This window comes from Rhinolophus sinicus, linkage group LG04, assembly GCF_036562045.2.
Source record: "Rhinolophus sinicus isolate RSC01 linkage group LG04, ASM3656204v1, whole genome shotgun sequence".
Taxonomy (NCBI): Eukaryota; Metazoa; Chordata; class Mammalia; order Chiroptera; family Rhinolophidae; genus Rhinolophus; species Rhinolophus sinicus.
Window position 1 is genome coordinate 184,598,493 of NC_133754.1, and position 20,326 is coordinate 184,618,818.

At 54.9% G+C, this 20,326-nt stretch overlaps 1 protein-coding gene across 2 annotated transcripts in view; it reads left to right on the forward strand.

Annotated features, from left to right (window-relative positions):
• The window catches only part of LAMC3 (laminin subunit gamma 3), a 59,755-nt gene that overhangs the window by 30,325 nt on the left and 9,104 nt on the right, over positions 1-20,326 (forward strand). The window contains exons 8-21 of one of the 2 annotated variants that reach the window (XM_074331196.1): positions 2,567-2,703; positions 5,143-5,256; positions 7,091-7,283; positions 7,462-7,571; positions 8,772-8,990; positions 10,686-10,874; positions 12,225-12,470; positions 13,305-13,458; positions 14,104-14,246; positions 14,737-14,915; positions 16,231-16,381; positions 17,374-17,579; positions 17,997-18,073; positions 19,266-19,400. In XM_074331196.1, the coding sequence (XP_074187297.1) occupies positions 2,567-2,703; positions 5,143-5,256; positions 7,091-7,283; positions 7,462-7,571; positions 8,772-8,990; positions 10,686-10,874; positions 12,225-12,470; positions 13,305-13,458; positions 14,104-14,246; positions 14,737-14,915; positions 16,231-16,381; positions 17,374-17,579; positions 17,997-18,073; positions 19,266-19,400 (2,253 nt within the window). The remainder of the gene's footprint in view (positions 1-2,566; positions 2,704-5,142; positions 5,257-7,090; positions 7,284-7,461; positions 7,572-8,771; positions 8,991-10,685; positions 10,875-12,224; positions 12,471-13,304; positions 13,459-14,103; positions 14,247-14,736; positions 14,916-16,230; positions 16,382-17,373; positions 17,580-17,996; positions 18,074-19,265; positions 19,401-20,326) is intronic. The other variant, XM_019728864.2, reaches the window with a different exon arrangement.

A 20,326-nucleotide genomic window follows, 5' to 3' on the forward strand; every position in this document is an offset into this window, starting at 1 on the left:
TGGTCTCTGGGTGTGTTGTTTCTGGTATCTTTTGGGAGGGGCTCCCGCGTAGGCTAATTTGAGCCTTGCCTGTTACCAGCCTGCAGCTACCTGGTAGGAGCCACAGAGCTATATGTGGTTGGCTGCTGCCTGTGCTGGGCCTCGAGGCATGTGTGGGTGGCCTCGCTATGAGCCGAGGCTGGCTGCCACCAGAGCTCAGCAGTGTTTATCATGAGCCCTGTTGTAACCTCCAAATCCTTCTCTACGTCCTGCTCCTAGCAGTTGAGCTGACATTCAAACCTATGTGACATCCTTGCCATCCTGTCATGGTACAAATGGAACAGCTAAAGCTCAACGAGGCAGAAGGACTTTCCCAAAGCCATACAGTCCTTAATCTTCCTCCTTCATATGTTTGGGGGCCTCCCTAGCCCAGCAGTGGGGCTAGCAGGTCATTGTAGGTTTACCTCCTTGGGCATGCACCGTCTCTTTTTCCTGGCTTTGTCCCTGACCTGCGAAACCCTTTGCAGCCAGGGTAGGGTCTGCCTGGGACTCTGATTCTCTGGCCATGGGCCCTGTGTGTGAAGTACCCGACACAGCATTATACTGTAGACTGTCTACTCTTGGCAGTTTCTGCTGGGCCTGTATTGGTTCAGGAAGAAGCTGGTGTCAAAGCTGCATGGCTGGCCCTGGCCTTGACTCTCACCATGGCCAGCCCCAGGCCACCCCCACTCCTTGTCCACATGTGGCCTGTGGGCCCTGGGATGGGAGGTAGATTCCCTGCTCTGTGTTCCTTCCCCTGAAACTCCTCAAGTGAAGAGGCAGAGTGGAGTCTGGGAACCACATCCCACCTGGTTCTCCCATGGCTTGGCCCCACTGCCTGGTACCTTGAGCTGGTCCTCCCTCCAAGCCTCAGTCTGCCCATTTATGAAATGGGAGGGTCTGATGAGATGTGTTTATTGGCGCCTGCTAGGCATTGGGTTATCAGCATTTTCTTATGAACCCGATTCTTCTATCTGGGAGGCTCAAATGGAGCCCCCCGGGGTGCAAACCAGGAATCTGTATTTGTTAAATGCCTCCCCAGGGCTCTTTGGAGAAATGGCTGATTCTAGGGCTGGGGTGGGGAAAATGCAGGATGAGCCTGGAGTGTCTTTAGTGCCAGAAAGCAGGAAGTGCTTAAAAACAAAAACAGACTTAAAAAAAAAACCCAAAACAAAAACCTTCAAATCAGGATGGGGGCCTATGTCAAGAGGACACAAGAGCCAACCTAAAAGAGCTCCCAGAGCTGGAACAACTTGAACAACAAAATAAATAACGATAGTATTGGATTATAACCCAAAGAATAAAATAAATATCCACGAGTCCACACTGATATAAATAGATGAGTGAATAAATAAATACATGGAGATGAAGGGACAAATCTTCCTTGCAGAAGCATTCCAAATTATAAATGTAGAAGGAATGAGGGAAATAGAAAATCACTATTAAATACCAGTAACAGTGGCTACAGGCAGGAGCCACTGATGAAATTAGCACGCTGCATTTAGTGACTTGCTTCTGATGATTAGAATATGGCAGTTCTGCAGTGGGAAACCCTGGCAGGTGGTGAAGGTTAAGTGATGTCACATGGGTATCATTTACCCTGTTGTGTTATAACGAAAAGGACACTTCACCTCTATTTCTTCCCAAAACCCATAGCCCCAGTCTCATCATGAGAAAAACGTCAGACAAACCCAAATTGAGGGACATTCTACAAAATACACCTGACCAGTACTCTTCAAAAATGTCAAGGTTAGGGTGCCGGCCCTGTGGCTCAGGTGGTTGGAACACCGTGCTCCTAATGCTGAGGTCTCAGGTTCAATTCCCACATAGGCCAGTGAGCTGCGCCCTCCATAGCTAAGATTGTAAACAACAGCTCTCCCTGGAGCTGGGCTGCCATGAGCTGCCGTGGGAGGTCGGCGTGAGCTGCCGTGGGCTGTGTGCTGCCAGGAGCGGCCAGTGGCTGGCAGCGAGTGTGGGCTGCTGTGTGCTACCATGAGTGGCTGGCAGCCGGCTAGAGCTGCCATGAGCATGAGCTGCTATGAGTGCCTACCGAGGACCGGCAACCGACTGCCTCAGCCGGGGGGGGGGGGAGCACAAGGCTCATCATACCAGCAGGGGCCAGGGAGCTGTGTCCTACACACCTAGACTGAGAAACAATGGCTTGAACGGGAGTGCGGGGCAGGGGGGTGGGGGGATTGGGGGAGATTAAGGACACAACTAAATGCAATGCTGTGTCCTGGTTGGAACGCTGGAGCAGAAAACACATTAGTGAGAAGGGGGTGGGGGTGTGTGAAATCCTGGTGAAGTGTGGAGTTTAGTAACGTTAACCAAGGTGAATTTCTTGGTTTTGATCAATGTACTGTGGTAACATCAGGTGTTAATAAGGAAAGCTGGGTGAAGAGGCTATGGGACTCTGTACTAGCTTTGCAACTCCCCTGTACATTTTTTTTTTTTTTTTTAAAGTTTCCCCAGTGATTCTGGATTCACATTAGTCCAGCTGGGCTCCCCTGTTCATTTGGCCTGTGGGCCTGTCCTGCCTCTTTTTCAGATGTCGCCCGGGGACTTTTAACCTGCAGCCCCACAGCTCAGCTGGCTGCACCAGCTGCTTCTGCTACGGCCACTCCAAGGTGTGTGCAGCCGCTGCCCAGTTCCAGGTGCACCATATCCGCTCGGACTTCCGCCAGGGTAAGAAGAGCCCTCGCAGTCACCTCCGTGGGGTCTGCCCCCAGCCCGGTGGGGCAGGCCGTCCTGCTTTGGGAGATCCTGCGATGGTGGTGTGGGTGGGGGTGAGGAGGAGGGGCGGCCTCAGGCCCCAGCTGAGTCATCTCCCACAGGCTCACACGGCCCGCCCTGCAGGATGTGTCCCTCTGTGCCCTTCAGTGCTCTCAGTACCTGTCTGCACCCTTGGCTCCCTCCCCGGCCCTGCCTTTTCCTCAGCTTCCAGCAGCCTTTACACTTGTGGGCAGGGTTGGGAGCTGGGTATGCAACAGCCTTTGGGTCCTGAGGGGAATTTCTGGTTACTCAAGATCAAGATTGGCCTCCCTTGGAGTATCCTAGTGCTGAGGGTTCAGGCTCAGTCCCCTGGTCTCCATTTATTGAGCACTTTCTGTATGCCAGGCACTGTGCTCTTTTCATGCAGGGAAGCTCTTGGTGTCCCCAGCAAGTTAATGCTTTCATTCCCATTTTATAGAGTCAGCTGAAGCCCAGAAAAGGTAGGTCACATAACTGAGTTATTGGCACCACGGTTTGTCAGCTCCTGAGTTCTGCTCTTAACCACTGTGCCAGCCTTTTCTCCGGGTACAGGATCCAGGGGTGCCATGGTACCCTGGGTCCCAACTTCAGGTGGCAGAGGTGCATCTTCGGAGCAGGATAGCGGTGGAACGCTGAACTCTGCAATAAATCCCAGCCTGTGCGGACCCCGGCTGTGCCCCACAGGGTCCGGCCACCCCACATCTCCCCCACGGAGGAGCTTAGTGTCAGCCAGGGATGGAATCTCAGGCTCTGGCCAGACGCGGGGACAGTGCGCCCTCTGCTGGGCGCCGCGCAGAAAGCAGGACCGAGAGGGGCTTGGAATGGGAAAGCAATGTGTTCACTTAGCCCAGGAGTCTAGAATGAATGTTAGTGTCAGTCGGGGCTCATTTTATAGATCCTAAGAACAGTGTCATGATCTGTTCTCACTCTGAGCCAGGCCCTGGGTTCATCTCATGTTATTTCACAATCATCCTCAGTCAGCAGTTCTCAAACGTTTTGGTCTCTGGATTCCTTTATGTTCTTGAAAATTATTGAGGCCTTCAAAGCACTTCTGTTTATGTGGGTTGTTTATATGGTTATTTTCTATGTATTAATTTACATGGATTAATTTCTATGTATTAGAAAGTAAAACAGTAATTTGAAAATATCTATATTAATTCATTTAAAAACAATTATAGTAAACTTGTAATGAAACATAGTATACACCTGTGAAAAACAACTGTTTCTAAAAGGCAAAAAAAAAAAAAAAAAAAATTATGAGAAGCCTGCTCCTCATTTTCCATGTTTGCACATCTCCTGAAGGCCTGGCTTTATAGAAGGCAGCTGATTCTCACCACGGCTTCTGCCATTTAGTCTGGTGTGCTATCACACATCTTGTAGCTTCTGGAAAACTTCACCGTATGCTTGTGAGAGAGATAGAATGAAAAATGTGAATAACAGCTTAGTGTTACTTACTGTTAAGAAGACAGTTTGACCTCAAAGAGTCTCAAGGATCGCCCAGAGTACTGAGACTGACTTTGAGAACTGCTCCTGGCATCATAAGTACTTCACTGCCCCCAATCTGTAGGTAAGGAATCAGCTTCAGAGGTTAAGTAACTTACCCAGGGTCACAGAGCCACTGAGGGGGAGAACCTAGCCTGGCACCAAGGAGCTCTGGCTCTCCCCTTTCTGACCTCTTTTCCTTTCTTCATTCCTCCCTCTGCACCCTTGGGTGCCCCAGGTTTTTGGCCTCCACCCCTTCCCTCAGCTGTCCCCTTGAGGCCACTTGCTCTATTCTAGACTATGCTTGGTGCACTGCCGTTCCCTAGAGCGAGTGTGGACTGAACTGGGACTGGGGATCAGAAGCCTGGGTTCCTATCCTGGGTTGACCGCTTCCTAACCAGGTGGCCTCCCTGAGTGCAGTGGGGCTAATGGCACATGCCCTCCAAGGTCAGGGGCAGTGCGGTCATAGATGAGGACGTTCTTTGAAGTCCAGTGTTGTTAGAAATGGCCCTGATGTCCCAATGCCCCACATTGGGGTCTCAAGGCTGTGTCCTCATGCTGTGCCCAAAACCCACTGAGGGGCAGTGCAGGCCCACAGGTCTGCCCAGGCCCCAAAGAAAGCCAGGTCCCTGAGCTTTCTAGCTTCTCCTGGGGCTGCCTCCCACCATAAGACCCCCACCCTGGCTCGGACATGGGGATCTGAGCTGCCCGGCTGTGGGCACCAAGCATTTGCTGGCACTAGCCGGCTCTCAGCCTCACGTGGCCTGTCTCTAGAACACGTGAGGTTGTGCTCAGGCCTTGGGGGGCTGTCCTCTGGACGAGGGGAACGGCGTGAAATGGAGACCACCCTGCAGGGCATCACAGGGGCCTGTGTGTGTGTTTGCTGTCCAGGAGTTGACGATGGCTGGCGGGTCGGCAGCGTGGGGGGCTCAGAGCATCCCGCACGATGGAGCCCAAGGGGGCTTCTCCTGAACCCAGAAGATGAAGAGGAGCTCACAGCACCAGGTAGTACCCCCAGCACAGGCAGGCAGGACTGCCCCGTGTGTTTCCTGTCGCTGCTCTGACAAATCACCACCAACTTAGTGGCTGAGAACAAGTCTATCCTCTTAGTGTTCTGGAGATTGGAAGTCTGAAATGGGCTAAAATCAAGGTATCGACAGAGGTGCGTTCCCCAGACGCTCCAGGGGAGAATCCATCCTTGCTTTTCCCAGCTTCTAGAGGCCACCGCAGTCCTTGGCTCTTGGCCCCTTCCTCCGTCTTCAGAGCTGGTCCAGTCTTTCTTGTATTGCATCACCCTGACACCAACTCTTCTGCCTTCTTCCATCTTTTAAGGACCCTTGTGACCACTTTGGGCCCAGCTAGATAATCCCTATTAATCTCTAAGGTCAGCCAATTAACAACCTGCTGTCCACCTGCAACCTTAAATGGCCCCTGCCATGTGACATAACATTCACAGGTGCCAGGGGTTAAGACGTGGACACTTTTGGGAACGTACTTCTGCCAACCACCTGCCCCACAGTGTCTGCTGGAGCCCCCCTGCTTCCTCGGCATGGCCTTGCCACCCAGGGCTCCTTCAGGCCATGGTCCCACCCTAGACAACCCTTGTGCACGTCCCATCAGCCCCTCACCCCACCAGGCCACTGTACCCCATGCCCAGAGCCATGGGATTCCTCCAGTAGCAAGAAGTTCTAGATCATTCTGAACCACAGCCCCATCTATTAGGGCAACGCTGGTCTCCTGGAAATGATCAGACCCAAAACCAGAATTCTGGCATCCATTCTGAGCTCCTCTGTGGCCAGATTCGGGATCCACTGGTTCCCCGACCCAGTCCTGCCCTTCCCCTCCCTCTCCAAGAGGAGATGTGTGGATGTAGCACCCAAGGGCCCTGCAGCCAGGAAACAAAGGACGTGGATCCTTGGGGCCTCGTGGGGTAGAAACTCCAAGCTCAGTGGCCCACAAACGGAACACTGTTCCACAGCTGCTTCATCAACACATTTCAGAGAAAGGAGTCATTCACGCAAGTGTTTGCTGGGCTCTATGTTGGGGGCAGGGCACACCGCGTTGGGAAAGGCCGTGGATGAACTTACATTTTTATTCACTTCCTGTTACCCCACGTTCTAGCAACACACACGACCCCCAGTTACTCATGAGTCCAGAGGGACTGAGGGCAAAAGGAACAGTGGGGCATCCCCTTGTTCTCTGCCGTGATTTCCAGCACAAGCGGTGGCCTCGTGCAGAGAAATAACGCGAATAAGAAAGGCTATCACAGGGCGCCGTGGTGCTTTGTGTTTCTCAGTACGCCGTTGCTGCTTTTCTGCTGGAAGCATATTCTGACCCCAGTGGAAAGCGCGGCCTGTGGGGCCATCTGCGCCCCTGCTTCGTCACCCGTGTGGACCCTTACCTTGTCCTCTTTGAGCCTCAGTAAACTCCCACGCCTGTGACTCCATATGTGTGCTGCCTGAGGCGGCAGCCAGGTGCCACCACCCTGCGGGTGGTGTGTGTCCCCTCTGCTCCCATATATTGTCCCATCAGACCTCACCTACAAAACCCATGTTCAAAGGTAAAAGCATTAAGAATGTCAAGACAGTGACACAGGGCATTAGAGCAGATGTGAGGCCCATTGTGACTGCAGGGGTCGCACGTGCTGAAGCCCTGGCTGCAGCCTGGGCTGACGGGTATTGGGGGGCTGCCCTCAGCATCTGCTGTGCAGCAGCTTTTGGTTTCCTACTCGCTGTGCTTTTCGTCTTGTTTGAATGTTTGATTGCCAATAAAATCAGTACAGACATTTAATATCAAGTTAATTAAATGGAGACTGTCACAGCCTTCTTCTCGTCTTCAGAGAAGTTCCTGGGAGACCAGCGGTTCAGCTACGGGCAGCCCCTCACACTGACCTTCTGGGTTCCTGCCGGGAGCTCCCCATGCCCCGTGCAGCTGAGGCTAGAAGGGGCAGGCCTGGCCCTGACTCTGCGGCACTCCAGCCTGTCTGGCCCCCAGGACGCCGGGCAGCCGGGGGAGGCACAGCTTGAGTTCCAGTAAGTGTCCTGCTGTGTCCTGAGAAGTGAGGCCGGGTGGTTAGGTGGTCCCTGAGGTCCAGGCATACTCAGATTCCCTGTGGTCTAGGGGCTCTGGCCGTCCCCACCCCTGCTGGAGGCTTCGTGGCCCCACCTGCCCCCAGCCTCAGGTTCTGGTTTGACCCCCTGCCCCTGCCAGGCTGCAGGAGACCTCTGAGGACGTGGACCCTCCACTGCCCCCCTTCCACTTCCAGCGGCTGCTCGCCAATCTGACCGCTCTGTGCATCCGGACCAGCCCAAGCCCTTCCGGTCAGTAATGCTAAGGGGAACCCCCAGAGCAGCTGGGCCGGGCTCCTCCGTTGAGTCCTCAGCAGACAGTTATTGTCCCCATTGTACTGTGAAGGACTCTGAGGCCCAGAGAGGTCGGGACACTTGCCCAAGTTACATAACCAGTAAGGCAGCAGGTGGATGCTAAGGACAGAGGCAGGGGCTGGACAGGTGAGGGGCCTGAGAATGGGCAGCTCTGAGCACCAGGTGCGTGGCCAGTGAACTAGCCGAGAACCACCGGCAGTCACCATTGCTGGCGGTGGGATCCACAAGGGGCCCCATTGTGGTGACAACCCAAACGCCCACAGGTTTGCTTCCAGGGGGTGATTTGCTGCTTTAGAGAACCTCTGGCTTAGACGGCCGGCTTTCCGAGACCTCCTTAAGTCCAAGGCTTGGGGGTGTAACCCAGCCTGGTTCCAGCTTCTCTTCCTCTTTGGAGCTGTGGTTTAATTGCCTTCGTCCCTATGCTCCCCCAAAACCTCCCCGCTCCCCAGATCCCTCCAAGGCCCCCTAGCTCAGGCTCCTGACAGGAATTGCATTTTCACTCTTTCCAGCAGCTTCTAGCACTTCCTTCTGTCATTCACTCAACCTTCAGTTAAGAGCTGTCTACAAGGCACCGACATGTTTTAAATTTTGATACATGCTGCCCGATTTTCCTTCAGAAAGGCTGTACCAGTCACATTCCCATGACAGGCGCCTCCCACGCCCTACCTGCTGTGGAGGTCCCCCAGTGTTTACAGATCGTTGTTTACTGTTTCCCAGGGTTTCTGTGGGAAGGTTGGTCTGACAGGAGCTATTCTATTTCTAGAAGCAGAATCTCCTCAGTTATATTTGTACATCCACATGCGTGAGCTCCCCACAGCCTGTCCTTCAGACATTGATCTTTACAATGCTTACCCATCTGAGGGTTGTGAATGGCATCGTCGTCGTTTAAATTTATGCATCTTTAATAACCCGTGAGAGTGAATGTCTCGCCATAAAATCCCCAGCCATATCCTTTCTTGTCCTGAAAATTGCCTCATTTTTCTTTGCCCTTTGACTGTTTTTTTAAAATAATTGACCCACGAGCAGCCTTTATATATGTGGGTCAATAACCCTTTGCTGGTTGCCTGTGTGACTAGGAGGGTTTGGGGGAGAAACGTGTGCCTCTAACTCTCTTTCTCTCTCTCTTCTCGCTCTCAGGCCAAGTGTTCTTGACTGAGGTCCGGCTCACATCGGCGCAGCGGGGGCTGTCCCCCCCCGCCTCCTGGGTGGAGACTTGCTCATGTCCCAAGGGATATGCGGGCCAGTTCTGTGAGTCCTGTGCTCCAGGATACAAGAGGGAGACACCCCTGGGAGGTCCCTATGCCAACTGTGTCCCCTGCACCTGTAATCAGCATGGCACCTGTGACCCCAACACAGGTGAGTTTCCTAGCACCCCCTCCTCAGGCCACCTGGCTACACCCAGAACAGTGAGAGGGGTATTGACCCAAAGAGGGCCAGCTGTGTGCGTGTGTGAGTGTCACTAAAAACAACACTAACTAGATGGTGTCATCGAGTGCCTCCACATCCTGGCCGCCTTTCTGTGCACTTCATGATTGAATCCTGCAAACATCCCTGGGAATGCCAGGACCATTACTGTCCCATCTTCCAGGAGAGGGACCTAGGTGCAGGGAGGCCGCACGGTCAGTAGATGGCAGAGCTGCTCCTCCCACAAGTTCACTACCAGCTGTTCATCTCCGCTTGCAATAAAGGAAACTCAGAGAGACCTCGGCCGAGGTCACTGGGCAGGAGGTGCCAGAGGGGACTGGACACTGACCTCTCTCCACACCACAACTTGGGCCTCTTACACAGGAAGTGGAAGGATCAACATCCTGCTGCCGTCTGGAGCAGGTGGGGTCTCTGAGGAGGGAACCGCCTGCTCCGCTTTTCTCAGGTTCCACACTGGAGCTGACAAAGGACAGCTGCCTGGGAATCAGCGGACTAGCCAGGGAGGGAAAGCCCACGTATCATGAGGGGCCTTCCCATGTTTGTGCCCATGGCAGGCATCACTAATCAAGCCCAGATAGGGCCTCATAACCCTGCCACGCAGTGCTCCAGGCAGACCCCACTGAGGAAGCAGAGTTGGCTCATGAGATGGGACCAGTTTGTCATCCCTCAGAGCCCCTGGCTGTGCCACGACTTCCTGCTTAGCAAGTCCTCATCTGTCAAATGGGCAGGGCGGCCACTGCTGCCCACACTGGGTGGAAGGAAGAGTAACGACCGTGTGGGTGCTGGGCTGAGGCAGGGACTAATGGAAAGCAGGGCAGGCGTGACTGTTCCTCTTGGATGCCAGCCCTGCTCTGCTTGTGTCCCTGCCCCCACACCCCCACCTGGGTTCCCTCTCTTTCCCCCTGCTCTCAGCCCCAGCTCCTGGAAGTGGTGGTCATGCGTAACCCCTTCTCACCCAGGCTCCTCACCCAGTCCCTGGCCGTGGGGCTTCCCTTCCTCAGCACCCCTGGCTCTGAGCAGACTCCAGGTGCTGTGGGGCTGGAGAAGGGGGTTTGCAGGATCCACCATCACTAGCAACCAGTGGATAGGGAGCCTCTGGGATCCCTATCCCAGACCCCATAAAGGGGAGCCTCATGTCAGGGCCAGAATCTGGGTCTGTGTCACTCTCCCTCTGGCCCCTGCAATTAACAGCACCTGAAGGAAGGGGACAAGGAAAAGTGTGAGGGCAAACGCTAGCTGTGTCGTCTGTGGGTTTGGTTATAGGTTTGGAAAAGAAAATAAGAATGGTGAAGTTATACTTATATATGCCAGGGGCTGTGCGCCGCACTTTGGTTGCTTGGTCTTATTGAATCCTGACGGAAACCCCGTGGGGTCAGAGCCCATTTGAGGTTGTTATGCATTTAGCAGGTGAGGACACCCAGGCGTGGGGTGTTAGATGGTTGCCCAGGTTCACACGGTGGCCGTGAACCTAGGGTAGACTCTTCACCCCCGCATGTCCACCTTGGAAGGATTCCCACCCAGTCTGCCGGGGACGTGCTCCATGACCCCCACCACCAGGAGCCTGCCTGCTGTCTCTGGAGCCTTCTGGGCTCAGGCAGGGGTAACCGGGTGCTGTCTTCTCCTCAGGGATCTGCTTGTGTGGCCACCACACCGAGGGCCCATCCTGTGAGCGCTGCTTGCCAGGCTTCTATGGCAACCCCTTCGCAGGCCGAGCTGATGACTGCCAGCCCTGTCCGTGCCCTGGACAGTCAGCCTGCACCACCATCCCAGAGAGCAGGGAGGTGGTGTGTACACACTGCCCCCTGGGCCAAAGAGGTGGGTGGCTCGTGCCCTGGGATCCTGCTTCTACCTGGGCTCCAGGAGTGGAGTCCTGGCTTTGGAGTGTGGCAGGTAAGGGAGGGCCTAGCTTAGGGGTGGCAGGCCTGACCTCTAGGGACACTGAGTCCCATCGCTCCATAGCCAGGGCCCCGGGCTGCTGGAGACTCCTGGCAGAACTGGGGCCATTGAACATCTTCAGGTGAGATTTTGAAAATCCCCGTGACGGGGCCCTGGTCCCACAGAGCCTTAGTGTCTTGGACCGGAGCTCAGGAATCTGTTTTGCTGACAAGTTCTCTGGCTGATACATTATGGCAGAAAACTTCGGATTACACTTTCGGCTTTTAAACAATGTCACCAGGTAACGTGTGAAGCAGAAATCGTCCCCATCCCCCGTCTTTTCCCTCTTCCTCATTCTCACTCCAGGACTCAGGCCCATCCTAGACATCTGATATTTTTTTAAACAGCTTTATTGAGATATTAGTCATGTACCCTACGATTCACCCATGTAAAGTGTACAATTCAATGTTTCTTTGGTATATTCCATTATAATTTTTATAATCATGACTACGTATGTAACAAAATTTGCCATTTTAACCGTTTCTGAGCGCACAGTTCGTTGGTATTAAGTACATTCACGTTGTGTTACCATCTCCACCGTCCGTTTCCAGAATGTTGTCATCTTCCCAAATAAACTCTGTCCCCATGAAACACCAACTCCCCACTCCACCTTCCCCTCGGCCCCTGGCACCCACCGTTCTACTTCCTGTCTCTCTGAACTTGACTATTCCAGGTAAATCATTTATGTGAAATCGTACAGTTTTTATCCTTTGATGGCTGGCTTGTTTCACTTGACACAGTGTTTCCAAGGATCCCAGACATCTGAGTCTAAGTTTGGTACCTGTGGCTGCATCAGGACAGCCCATTACATTGGTCCTGTCGAATTTCTGCTTTGCTGGGGACAGCTCTGACAGCACGTCCCTGACAGCCAGCAGCAGCAGGGCTGGGCGGAGGCCCCAGAGCAGGGATCCCAAGAACTGGGGGAGCAAAGCACAAATTATCTCACCCATATTCTCAACAGTCCCGTGAGGTCGCTGCCGTTATCGCCCCACTTTGCAGATGAGGGGCCCAGGTTTAGAGGCACAGTGGCTTGCCCAAGACCACACAGCCAGCTCATGGCCGAGCTGGGCCCTGCTCCTGGTCTGCCTGGCCGCAGAGCCCCTGCTGTGCTTCACAAGGGGACTCTAGGGATGCTTGCTTTGGTGCATGCCCGCCCTCACCCCGTGGGGACCCAGCAGGCCTGCATTCCTCGTGCTTGCCCCTCCACACACAGCCTTCTCCTTTCCCTAGGGCGGCGCTGTGAGATCTGTGATGATGGCTTTTTTGGGGACCCACTGGGGCTCTCTGGGGACCCGCAGCCCTGCCAGCAGTGCCAATGCTCTGGGAACGTGGACCCCAATGCCGTGGGCAACTGTGACCCCCTGTCTGGCCACTGCCTGCGTTGCCTGTACAACACGACAGGCGCTCGCTGTGACCACTGTAAGGAAGGCTTCTACGGGAGCGCCCTGGCCCCTCGGCCCGCAGACAGGTGCATGCGTGAGTACCCACTGCCTGGGCCCACGGGGTGGGGATGCTGGGCTCCTTCTCCACCAGACCAGCCTGCTGCTCTGTGAGGCTGTGCATCCTGAGACAGATTCCTCACCTTCTCTGTTTCTTGTCCAGAAAGTGTACGGTTTTCTCTTCTCCAGGGCTCCTCCAGCCTTGGGATCTGGTCCTGTGATTTTTTCTTTTCTGCCTTGATAACTTAGCGCTGAGCTCACGCTCCACAGTTAGCACATAAGACTGTCCTGGAAGGCCTGTGGCACTTACCATGTTCCTCCTGCCCCTGGGCTTCGAGTCAGGCTGTGCCTCCTGGCTGAGCGGTTCTTCTACCCATCTCTACTGCCTGGGTTAGCGCTCGGCCCAATGTCTCCCTCTCAGAGGGCTGTGGTGTACATCAGCCCATGGAGGCTTCTGGACGTGCTGCAGGGAGGGGCTCGGCATTTGCCCCAAACTGGCCCCTGAGCCCTTTCTCCACATAGCACCTGTCAGCACTGTGTTTTATGCGCCCCAGGGGAGCAGGGCTGAGTGATCCAAAACAGTGGGTACAGGGGTCTGTCTGCCTGTGACCCCCGACTGAGTCTCTGGCCTCCTCTCAGACGTTCAGGCTCGGCTGGCTCAGAAGGGCATCTGGGCTGTCTCGCCAAGGATATAGCAAATGGGCTGAGATTTGAGCCTGGGCCTAGAGCCTTTTCCCAGAAACAGTTTGGGAGCCCGGGTTGACTCAGTCATCTCCGTGGGCTCCCGTTTTCTCTGCCTCTCCTGGACCTCCAAAGCTTGAACAGATGCTCTGCGTGGTTCCCCAACCCCCTTTCCTGCTCCTGCCCACAGCCTGCAGCTGCAACCCAGGGGGCTCCGTCCGTGAGCAGACACCCTGCGACCCAGTGACTGGCCAGTGCTCCTGCCTGCCTCACGTGACCGGACAGGACTGTGGCCGCTGCAGCCCAGGCTTCTACGACCTCCAGCCGGGAAAGGGCTGCCAGAGGTGGGTGGGGTGAGCTGCGGGTGCCCTTCCCTGGGTCTCACCCGATGGAAGAAAGCAACAGGGAGCCTCCAGAGAGGGGCCTGGCTTGGAACGTGCGTCCCAGGCCTATTGCCAGGTACATTGTGCCCTGCACCGAAGGGGGACAAAGGGACGGTCCCTTGGGGGTCAGACTCACAGCCCTGCCAGCCCAGGATCCAGGCCAAGAGAGCCCTAGGGGATGTCCGGGTGATAGGGGGCCGGTTTGTCTCTGATTCCTTTCTTAGTGACACTGTCACTCCGTGACCTTTTTGGCCATAGCAGCACCTTACACAGTGTCTTTGGGGAACAGTGGACTCCGGGGAAATGCCCAGCGAAGCAAACAGGCTTCTTCCTTATGTGACTTCTCAGACCCTTGAATATGCTAATTGCATCGTTACTGTTCCCACAAAGGGTTCTAGCCTCCAAGATGTATATGTCCCCGTAGCCTTTTCTTTTCTGTGGGGAGCATTTTGTGAGACTACTTCCCATGGCACAGCTTGGGGGAAGCTTTCTGACATCTCCCGACATGCAGATGGGGCGTTGTCAGCAGAGGGCGTGATCTCCTAGCACAGGCTGGACTGGGAGCAGCCAGAGTTTACTCAGACCTGTTTCCTTCCCTTATCACAGCTGTAAGTGCCACCCGCTGGGCTCCCAAGAGAACCAGTGTCACCCCAAGACTGGGCAATGCCCTTGCCGCTCAGGAGTCGAGGGCCAGGCCTGCGACAGATGCCAGCTGGGTTTCTTCGGCTTCTCCATCAAGGGCTGCCGGGGTAAGGAAGCCAGGTCCCTTTTGGACCACCTGGAGGGTGGGGCCTGAGGTTTCTGGGCAAAGAGGACCAACGGGGAAGATGACCACGCAGCAGGAGAGAGAAAGGTCAGTCACTGGCAGGTCTCACAGCAGCCATGCAGATGTGGAATGAGAGAGCAGAGGGCGACACGGGGTGCTCAGAATCTAGTCCCAGATGCCACTGCTAAATTCCTTTGAGCCTGGGGCTATGTGTCGCCTCTCTGGGCCTCAGTTTCCTCATTTGTGCAGGTAGACTGCATGGCAGCTCCCTAGGTCCCAGGGAACACTAGAATAAGTCAGCTTCTCATTTATCACCTCTGACCTACATTGTTCTCCTGGGAAGGACCTGGGGATGTATTTGAGCTGCCCGGGGGGTCGGGAGCAGCTGGGTGTGAGCTGCACGGTGGGGCCTGGGGCTTCTGGTGTTGGGTGGCCATCAGGGTAACCGGCGCCATCTGCTGCGGACCCCGCAGCCTGCAGGTGCTCCCCACTGGGGGCCTCCTCAGCCCAATGCCACGAGAACAGCACGTGTGTGTGCAGGCCTGGCTTCGTGGGCTACAAGTGTGACCGCTGCCAGGACAACTTCTTCCTCACGGCCGGCGGTACACAATGCCAGGAGTGCCCGACCTGCTACACCCTGGTGAAGGAAGAGGTGAGCCCGCCCCATCCAGGCCCGTGCCACATCCTGTTCATTCCATGCCCCTAGTGAGCGCGAGCACGGTTCTGGTCACCAGGAACTCCCCGCTCACCCGTAGTTCTCGGGCCTTCCAGGGCCACTGGCTGCCTTCACTCTGCGCACACCCAGCCTCCTGGCCCGTGCCAGCCATGTCAAGCCTCCCCTCTGCCCTTCCCCCACACCTCAGTCGGCAGGAGTTCTTGTCTTGTTTCCTCACTGACCTCCCAGACTGAGGTCACACTGTCTCAAGTTCAATGGGGATGAGACCACAGATAGCCCTTTGCGAGGAGGGTCAGGAGAAGGGTGATGCCCGCTGTGGGGCACACGTAGAATTTCAGGCAGGGTGGTGGTGTGGTGTGGGGTTCTCCTCCCCGCAGCCCTATTAGTTGTCATGTTCCCAGGCAGGTGACAGCCTTGGTAAACTTCAGTGTCTCCACCTCCAAAAGGGAGCTACTTCAGGCCTGCAACCGCTCACCTGAAACCGATGAGGTCAGCTTTTGGAATGATGGCGCTGTGGAAAGATAAGCTGAATGTTAGGTCCGCCCCCTGCTGCACCTGGGCCAGCCCGGTAGTCAAACCCGTTGATACAGCTGCAGGGAACCAGATGACTGTTCACAGCAACAGAGTGAGTGGTCGAGAAAGACCACAAGTAGCCTCATTCAGAGCAGTTTGGCTTCCACATCGGTTCAGGGTTTGCGGAACCTGATTTTGCCATCACGTGAGGACCGGCAGGCCTTGTGGCTTTTCAGAGCATTTTGGACTTTAGAATCCAGGAGAGGACTCGGGGCCTGGGAGCCCTGCCTCTTAGGGGAGTTACGGGTGAACGGGAGCTGCTGCGTGGCTAGCGGTCGCTCCCCGCTGGCTCCCAGAAGGCGCTCTGTAAATGCAGTGATGGTTCAGATGATGAAAACAACAGTGCTAGGAGATGTTGCATAGCGTTCTCACTCAGCCAGCAGGTACCCACAGCGCACCTCTCTGCCAAGTCCTGGGAATACAGCAGGACAGACAGAAATTCTCCTGGGCTTCCTTTCCCCTCCCTCAGTAGGATACAGGTGTGGTCAGATGAATGCCTGCAAGTGTGTGTGTGGGAGAAGGGAAGGCACAGCTCCAGGGATGGGGTGTGCAGGGCCGGTTCTCAGAGGTCTGTTGTATCCTTAACTTCGAGGCCCAGGGTAGCATTTGGAGAAGGGGACACTCGGGAGGCAGGCCAGGCAGAAGCCAGCGGGATGTGTCCAGGCAGTACTTTCCAGGCCCCCAGCCTCACACACCTTTCCTTCCCTGTCCCCTCTAGGCTGCCAAGCTGAAGGCCAGGCTGACCTTGATGGAGGGATGGCTGCAGGGGTCTGACTGTGGCAGGCCCTGGGGACCAATGGACATTCTGCAGGGAGAGGACCCAAGGGGAGACATCTACCAGGGCCACCACGTGCTGCCAGGTATAGCAGGTGAGCACAGTGGGAGACCAGGAGGCAATGGGAGAGATGGCTGAGTAGATACCCCCTTGGGAGCCCTTCAGTCTGGCTTCAGGATCCTTTGAGGGCTCCTGGCACAGCCCCAGGGGAACCCCCTTGCTGGGAGAGCCTGTCTGACCTCCCTGACGGAGGTGGGTTCCTCCCATGACACCCCGTGGGGGGGAATGTCTGTCACCCAGTTGTACTTCATAACTTCATCAATAGCAATCTCTAACCAGAGCAGCAGTCCCCACACCTGCTGCCCCAACCAGACTATCAGCTCAGTGAGGACCCCGCTGGGTTCATTCATTCATTCACTCAACAAATGATCATTGAAGCTCTGTCCCAGGTGCTGAACCAGTAAAGCTCCTGCTGTCTTGACTGTTGGTCATTTTGCTCACGGCTATATCCCCAGCATAGAAAATAAATGAGTGAACAAGAAAAAAGACTGTTACCAAAGCCAGATGGAATATGGCCCTGAGACACTGACATTTAGGGAACATTGAAAGCAAATTGGTTATTTTGTGAAATTTTAATGTTTATAAGCCAGATAGAGGTGAGCTGAGCACTTCTTAGCAAGACTAAGTATCGAAATAGGGAGCTCTTGGATGCTGAATGTTAAAATGCCCATATTGACTCATACGGCAAATTACAGAGTTGACTGGAGGCAGCTTTACTGCTGTTTCCGATTCAGGAATTGCTTGTGTGGCTCTAGAAGGCCTGGGTTCCTGCCAGTCCTCTGTCTGTGGCTGACTTCCTGTGTGTGGGACGTTGGGTCATGATTTGCCTTCTCTGGGCCTCAGCTTTTGCATCTGTATAATGGGCAGGCTCTTCCTTTGGAACTGGCTGGTGGTGCTCATCCCTGGTGCTAGAGTTAAGCTGTGCTCAGGAAGAGTGGAGGGCACAGATGGGGTCCCCTGAGGGTAAAGACTTTAGTGTGAAATCTCAATCACTCTGTGACCCCCTGGACTGCCGGCTTTCTTCAGGGTTCCGGGAGGCCTTCCTGGCGCAGGTGACAGGCCTTGAGGGCTCTGTGAAAGCCGCCCGGGAGCAGCTGCACGTGCTGATCAGGAGTGCCCGCTGTGCCCAGACCAGAGCCGAGAAGACCTGCGTCCAGCTGGCAGACCTAAAGGCGGTGCTGGAGTCCTCAGAAGAGGAGATTCTGCATGCAGCCACCGTCCTGGCTTCTCTGGTACCCCAGGGAGTCCCCTCCCCCCAGTGAGCCTGGGCTCAGGGCCATTGGCTGATCTTGGGCATGGCTTTCCCCTTTGGGGAGGCTCAGTTTCTTCATCTGCCAAAATGGGGGACCTACAATGCCTTCTCTGCTGGTTCAGTGAGATAAGTTTGCAAGGAACATTCCAAGTAAACAGTGAACACTCAGCAAGTCATTGCTGTTCAGAGTCAGGGTCAGCCCCACCAGTGTCCCCACCCGCAAGAGTTGGAATGACACTCTGGGGCTCTGCCCCCCGGAGACTGACTGTGCAGCCAGTGTTGAGCATTTCTAAAGTAACTGACCCTGTCTGGTCCTGCCCAGGGACTTAGCCAGATGTGGCCCCTTGCCCGTCAGGAATGGGCCATCAGTTTTCTCCTCTTTTCTTCTTCTCTAAAGGGCATTCCTCAGGAAGTGCCCGGCCAGCTCACCAACTGGAGCCACCTGGCCACCGAGGCCCGTGTCCTTGCCAGGAGGTGAGTCCCCAGGCCCTGGGGACATGCTGAGGTCCTGCCCACACCATCATGAAGGGAGCCCAGCCCTTCTCCTGGGGGGTTCCAGGGTCAGGGTCAGCCCCACCGGTGTCCCCACCCCCAGGAGTTGGAATCAGATGAGGACAAGAGCTGCCTAGTGGGGGCTGTGAGGGGGGATGTCGCCCCTGTGGGAAGGAGAAGTGTGTAAAGACAGCATGCGCACCTCAGAGACACTGGGCGTGGAGGGGGGCGGGGGTACACCAAGGCACCTTGGCCAACTAAAGGCATCTGAGAGCATCTGGCCTTTTAAAAACATAACAGCTTTATGAGATAAAATTCACATGCCATCCAACTCCCCCATTTACAGTGTACAATTCAGTGGTTTTCAGTGTATTCAGAGTTGTGCAACCCTCCCCACATCGGTTTTAGGACACTTCTGTCGTGCACAACAAACCTTATACCCATTAGGCGTCACTCCCCATTTCTCTTCAACCTCCCCAGCCCCCGGCAACCACTAACCTACTTTCTGTCTGTGGATTTACCTATTTGGGGCATTTCACATAAACGGAGTCACACAATATGTGGCCTTTTGCATCTGGCTTCTTCCACTTAGCGTAATGATTTCAAGGTCCGTCCATGGGTGGCATGTACTTCATTCCTTTTTACAACCAAATAATATTCCGCTGTATGGATATGCCACATGTTGCTTATCTAATCATCCACGGATGGACACTTGGGTCATTTCATCCACTACCTTTAAGAAGCAGCTGAAGATCCTAAAAACATAGTCTCTGCAGCCGTTTTCCCCATTAGTTGTACTCTTGGGACCTTAGACCCATTTTACAGATGAAAAAACAGAGAGGTTAAGTGACTTGCTTAAGGATACACAGCTTGGAAGTGATAGAGGCCAGGGTTCAAGCCCAGGCTGTCTTAACCACTCTCTTCTATGCTCTCTTTGTGAGGATGACCATATAACTAATTGTCCAAACTGAGATTTTATGTCTGATAAAAGGCTCTATTACTCATCCTGCCAGGACATAAACTGTACATAACAGGAAGAGGGGTGTGGGTCCCCTTCCCATCAGTCTTTACTGTGCATCAGGCAGAAATGGCCCACGTGTCGGGGGCAGGTGTGTTGGGGCCCAGGCCCCCTTCCTTGTGAGCTCTTGGCCATGTTCGTTGGGTTTCCATACAGCCACAAGGACACTGCCGCCAAGACCAAGGCCACTGCTTGGAGGGCGCTGCTGGCCTCCAACACCAGTTATACACTTCTCTGGAGTCTGGTGGAGGGCAGAGCGGCCCTGGAGGCCCAGCGGGAGCTGGAGGACAGGTGAGTGCTCCCAGGTGTGGATAGGAGCTTAGGTTGGCCTCCTGGAGTGGACAGGGCCTGGCCAGAGCCTGCTGGTCCCAAACCTGGCTTCCTTCCCCTAATGGTCTGTGGTGGGTCAGGAAGTCTGGGGTCTTAGGCCTGCTTGGTGGTGAGTTTTAGGGACCCACTCATGCCTAGGGCTGCAGCTCCGCCTTGAGAGAAGGGACCAGAACTTGAACAAGGAGGGCCGGAGCAGCGCATTGCTCTCTCCGCCTGCATATCCCCCAGCCCCACCCCAGGTCCCAGGGCAGAGGGCAGCTCCTCTCGGGCACCAGCTTCCTTCTTCGCCTCTGCTTCTCTGCTGTGGGTGGCCCCTTTAAATCCCTGTTGGTCAAAGTGTTAGTGGAGACCCACCAAGATCTCGCTGAGCCCCAAGTGGACTTCCTAGATGAGAGAATCTGATTGATCCAGCCCAGATCGGGTGGCCGGCCCTGAACCAGTCAGCATGGCTGGGCTGAGGTCACATGACCCACCTCCAGGGACAGGAGGGGTGGTGCTGGCTCTCTGAGAGGGGAGGGAGCCAGGTGGGGGTCTCCACCCCAGCAGTGCCCATGGTGGGGGGAGCTGGGTGGGGTGGGTATGGATAGCTGGCAGGACAAGAAAGCTATTCTAGTTGGTTGATTATAGAACCTCAGGGCTAAAGGGCCCCAGAGCAATCATACAGCCCAGGAGTCTGCATTTGCCTGGAGAGCCTCATGCCGAAGGTCACCCAAGGGCACAGCTGAGCTAAGATCCAGCCTGGGCTGCTGCCCTTCCCTAACACCAGGCATTTTCCCCTTCACAATTCATCCAGAGGAGCCAAACATTTGCAAAACGTATGGTTCTCAAGTGGAAACCAAGTGTGAGCCCTTCAGAAAAGCACGATTGAATTGAGTGAATGAAGAAAC